At 40.8% G+C, this 5045-nt stretch overlaps 1 protein-coding gene across 1 annotated transcript in view; it reads right to left on the reverse strand.

Moving 5' to 3' along the window:
- Nucleotides 1–4651, reverse strand: part of LOC138045354 (uncharacterized) — a 4758-nt gene extending 107 nt beyond the window's left edge. Inside the window, exons 1-5 of the mRNA XM_068891817.1 lie at nt 4504–4651; nt 3663–3762; nt 2806–2870; nt 2181–2328; nt 1–1835 (exon numbers count right to left, since the gene is read on the reverse strand). The exon at nt 1–1835 is cut by the window's left edge and continues 107 nt beyond it. Of these exons, the coding sequence (XP_068747918.1) occupies nt 1538–1835; nt 2181–2328; nt 2806–2870; nt 3663–3727 (576 nt within the window). The 5' untranslated portion in view covers nt 3728–3762; nt 4504–4651 and the 3' untranslated portion in view covers nt 1–1537. The remainder of the gene's footprint in view (nt 1836–2180; nt 2329–2805; nt 2871–3662; nt 3763–4503) is intronic.
- Nucleotides 4652–5045: the final 394 nt, after the last annotated feature.

Here is a 5045-nt window from a genome sequence, read left to right on the forward strand (position 1 = left end):
TCTTGACCATATGTCTCTGATAAAAGTTGGCAGAGATTTTTAAAACATCAAATGATTTTCTATTCGTATTTTCTTTATCTTCTTTTCGTTTTGTTTGAGCATAGTTAATACATGTAGGCTGGTTATGAAACTCGACAAGTTTCTTTGTTTCATGTTTTTGTTCGCTTCTTTGGCCTTGACCCTGCACAAAACCCGACAAAAACACGCTTTTTTCGGCAGGATAACCAATAAAAAGCTTCGACTAATTTATTCGAAATTAACTTGCGAACCAAAAACAAAAGATTGTGCAGGGTCACGGTCGGTTCAACATCTAATTGCGACTGTATTGTTCCTGCTTTTGAAATTCCCAGGGTTTCATAACCAGTCCCTAGATTAACTATGGTTTGAGCAAACGTTGACAAGCCCTGGAGATTATATTTGCGAGTCAGCCGAGGCTTAATTGGTCCTAAATCGAGAGAAAACGCACGCGTTTTTTCTCTTTTTCGTTGGTCCGATTCGACCATTACATGTTTACTGTTTTCTCCCGCTTCCATTGGCCCAAATATAATTACTTAGGTTGCAATAGAGCGGTTTTCAATTGAGTGTCGAAAGTAATTAGCGAATTGCTTTGGTTTTGCATTACTTCGCTCAGTGATTGGTTCAAAATTCTCGCGCCAGTTTTTCAGCCAATCAGAAGTGAAACCAAAACCAATCGTGGCTCGCGCGCGCACATTTTCCCGCGCTTTTGTGTCGGCTACGAGTGATTACATCGAGTTTTGATTGGTTCAGTGGAGTGTCTCTGTCCTTTTTGATTGGCCAAAATCATTACTTTGGTTTTGGTTTTACGACACTCATTTGAAAACCGCTCTATTACTTTATAAACTGCTCTAAACAAAGTCACTAATTCACATTTTGTGTGTTGTTCACAATGTATCCTTTGATACAATTAAGCCAACAACCGGCGTAGTGGGTACCAAATTTATGACAGAAGCGATATACGTTTATATACAGAGTATAGATATGCTTTTCAGTTATTTACAAAAAAGGTCTCTCAAAATACGTTTTTGTTTTAAAAAAAATAGTCCATTATCCTATAGGTATTACGTCTAAAATACAAATACACCATAGTGTTAAGCCATTGATTAGATACCACCAGGGTATGATATCACTGTTATTTGATTCCACAGCAAAAACAAATACCGTCTTCGTTTTTGCCAGCGCGATGTGGTAATAATATAGGATACTAGAATTTCTCCATTAATTACGAAGTGGCTGTACAGATTCTAGCGCTAGTCGGTCAACATACACTGGAAATTATAAAATAGGAGCTCACAATCTGCGAAAAACGTGAGTCGTCAGTCACCAAAATTCGAGCTTGCAAGCCGTTCAGTCTTCAAACGAAAAGATTCCTGCATAGATCGAATGAAATGATAGCAAGAACGAACCAGTGAGACACGTCTCACCTAGTTGACGGTGGAGATCACGTGCTCCAAGCACCTATCCCGTGTCAGGTGGCCAAGAGCACGTTGATCCCGCAACTTTCGCGGGCTGTGTATCATCAGACCCTCGTAGGCGCAGAAATAGTCACCCTTCCGACTTTCATCATCGGAGGAGGGGGAGGAGGGCGTCTTTCAACAGCAGCGGCTTTTTCCTTGGCTGCTTCCTGTTTTTTTCGACCACGTGACGGAAGAGTGTTTGAGCGACCCGAGCTCTTGTCTTGGCCATAGTGATTGACCAGCTGTCTGTAGCGCTGCTCTGCTGGAAAGTCTATGAGAGCCTCTTTGTTATAAGTGTGCGTGAATGAGGGACTGTCGTTGTTCGTAAGGCTGTAATCCCCGCGTTTGGTTTTCCCCATTCTGCGAAGAACGAATAAGGGAGTTAGCTTTGAAATTTTTGTAGTCCAGAGCCGTTTCAAAAGAAAGAAATTACGAAATGGTTCTCACATTAAATTTGTAAAGCGATTCGCCTTATTTTTTCACCACTTTTGAGACAAAAGACAAATCAATGATGACTTTTCCGCTAGCACTGCAAGGAGAGCGTTTTGATTGGTGCATTTGATTACGTGCACCTGTTGTGATTGGCCAAAAAATAACCTTTGTTTCGAGGTCACTTACAGGTGTTCAGATACCAGTAATTGAAACGAACTCTAACGATAACGAAAGAGCTCCAAAAACGAGAAGACAAGATGTCTGAAAGCTTACTTAAACACGTTGCCGATTCCCTTGTAAAAAGGTTTCTTGACAGCAACCTTCTGTTGCACATCGGTGAAGGCTGCATTACTTCTCATCGTTATGGGTACTTCTTCATCAGTCGGACTAACGCGTGCGTGACCATTTGGTACGTCACCACCTACAAGCCAAAAAAATAGGCCCTTATGTCACGCACTCATACAGACAAAATGTATCCGGGGTTTGCATTCGTTACATAACTCTAAAAAAATGCCGTGTTTCAAGGTCCCATAAGCCTCCTATAGCTCAGTGTAAGAGCATCCGAACTTGTAATCGGGAGGTCGTAGGTTCGACTCCTGGAAAGGAGCACTCGGATTTTTCCGAGTATCCCCGAGTCCTAGCTGCCACGAGTCTCTTATAGCGCAGTGGTAGAGCATCCATCCGAACTTGTAATCGGGAGGTCGTAGGTTCGACCCCTACAAAGGAAAACTTGGTTTTTTTCCCGAGTGTCCGCAAGTGAGTGTTGGTATGCCTGTGGTAAAAGACCACGACCTCAGCAATCAAATTTTGGTTTTCTTTGCCAGGATTGGATCATTAAAGTACATTAATCGCAAAAATACAAAAAAAAAACACAACAAAAACCTTGTAATGGTCCTACCTTGGTAAGAATAGTTAGCGTTCTCCACAGCCTTCGTGAAACTTAGATTGTCGTTACTTTTCGACCTACGACAGAAAAAAAAGAGGCTCAAAATAACTGTAACTAGCTCTGTTGCCAGAAAGCTGATGTGTTCAAAACAGAGAGGAAATGTACGAAATGTATCATTAATTTCAGATAGTGTGTTCAGTCCCTTCTTCTCCAGTCAAAATCATGTTGGACAAGAAAAGCAAACGTTAAACTTAAAAAATCAAGTAAGTTATGATCCTCGCAGTTATGAACGCAATTTTCGCAATTGCGTACAGAAGCCTGAAAAATTCAGGACTTCAACGGAGTTTGGAACCCGTGATCTCGCGATACCGGTGCGATGCTCTAACCAAGTAAGTTATGAAGCCACTGACTTTGGCAGCTGGTTTTTGTGGGTTCTTATATTCCAGTGATGAATGAATCAACGAATGAAAGGATATATGAAATGAATCATATATATATTGAACTGCGGACATGAACACAAGTGAAGTTATGATCCTCGCTTTTCGAAATTGCGTAGAGAAGCCTGGAAAATTCAGGATTTCTACTGGGTTTGAATTTTCAGGCTTCTCTACGCAATTGCGAAAATTGCAAATTTAAATAGGTAGTTGACTGTAAAGGGAATTTTGTGTTGCCTAAGAAACGGCGAGCAACTGACTGAGTCTGCAAACCTGGATACGAGTACCAAAAAGGGCTTCTGATTGGACCAAGGATATTGCGCCACCTTTCACTGACTGAACGCAGCGTGACGACAAAAAAACATAAGTTACTTTAAACTTTAAAGGTAGTGGGCCAACCTATATTACAGGAATGGTAAAAGGAGAAATCGCCACCTTTTGTTTTTTGTGTCGTTAGCTGCAAGAAGCTTGAGTTGACCAGTTGATTTGCTTTTATGCATTCGACTGGGTAGTGACCGCCTTTCCTCTTGAGCACCTAATACCAAACGACGAGAGAACACATAAGTATGAAAAAGTAAACAAACAGAGAGTTGGAGCAGGGGCTACATGATCTAAATTTGTCAATTTTATGCAAGTCACGAGGGAGGTCGTGAGTTCAACTCCGCCGGACCAACACTCAGGGTCTTTAAATAACTGAGGAGAAAGTGTTGCCTTTGTAACTACATCTGCAAATCGGTAAGACTTTCAAGTCTTCTCGGATAAGGACATTAAGCCGGAGGTCCCGTCTCACAGCCCTTGTTCATAAACTCTGTGGGACGCACCAAGTAACGGCAGACCGTTTAAGGCCCACCACAGGCATTGCGTGCCGCGGAATAATTTTCCTATACGAAAATTCCACCCGAAGCTGAAATTCATCTAATAGCCCTTTTCACGGTTAGTTTTTCTTATTTGCATTACAATGTAATCTAACGTGGATGAGAGACAATTTCGGGTTAAAACTACAAAATAGCCCGAAATTGCCTCACATACATGCTAGATTATATTGTAATGCAAATGAAAAAACTAACCGTGAAAAGGGCTATTGGATCACTCCGATAAACAATGCGAATTACCATAACAAAAACAAACGGTCGAAAAGCCTGTCGGTTGAAGGTGGGCCTTTTACGCAAGTACTTTCGAAATGTGAACAAAAACGAGAAGTGATTTTTTTTTCATCGTAGTAGCAAAAGCCAAAAAAATGGTACTAAATGGAAATGTAAATAATCATTTAGCCAACCTTTTTCGAATTGTTGCGGTAATAATTCTTCCGAATCAGCTCTTCTAAGAGGTTGGTGTGTGTTCGATGCTTCTGGTTTTGTCGCCTCGTCCTGCTCGTCCTCCTCATTTTCTTCCGAGCGATAACCTTGAGCGACAAGTCACAAAAAAGCAAAATATTATTACAAAAATGCCACGAGCACATTAACTGGGGAGGCTTGGCCACTTTGTGCGCTGGTTTTTGTTAAAACTGAAGATTCCTCCAATGTTTTAATCAATTGCTTGATCAAAAACAACCTACAGATGACGAACGAAAAACGAAAAAATCTTCACTGAATACAAGAGAAATTGACACTAAAACATTGATTCTTGTCGACGCAACTTATTAAGCGTTTCATTCCCAAGATCAAAACGTTCATTCTCCTAACTAGTACCATACATTCTTTGTTGGGTAGTCATGAGAATTTGGTGTTACATCATGATCACACCTCTTAAGCTGATAATAATCTTCATTCTCAACAACTATCTGACTGACATTTCATTGAAATTGTGAAGAGAGTTTAC

This window comes from Montipora capricornis, chromosome 1, assembly GCF_036669925.1.
Source record: "Montipora capricornis isolate CH-2021 chromosome 1, ASM3666992v2, whole genome shotgun sequence".
NCBI classification, from domain to species: domain Eukaryota; kingdom Metazoa; phylum Cnidaria; class Anthozoa; order Scleractinia; family Acroporidae; genus Montipora; species Montipora capricornis.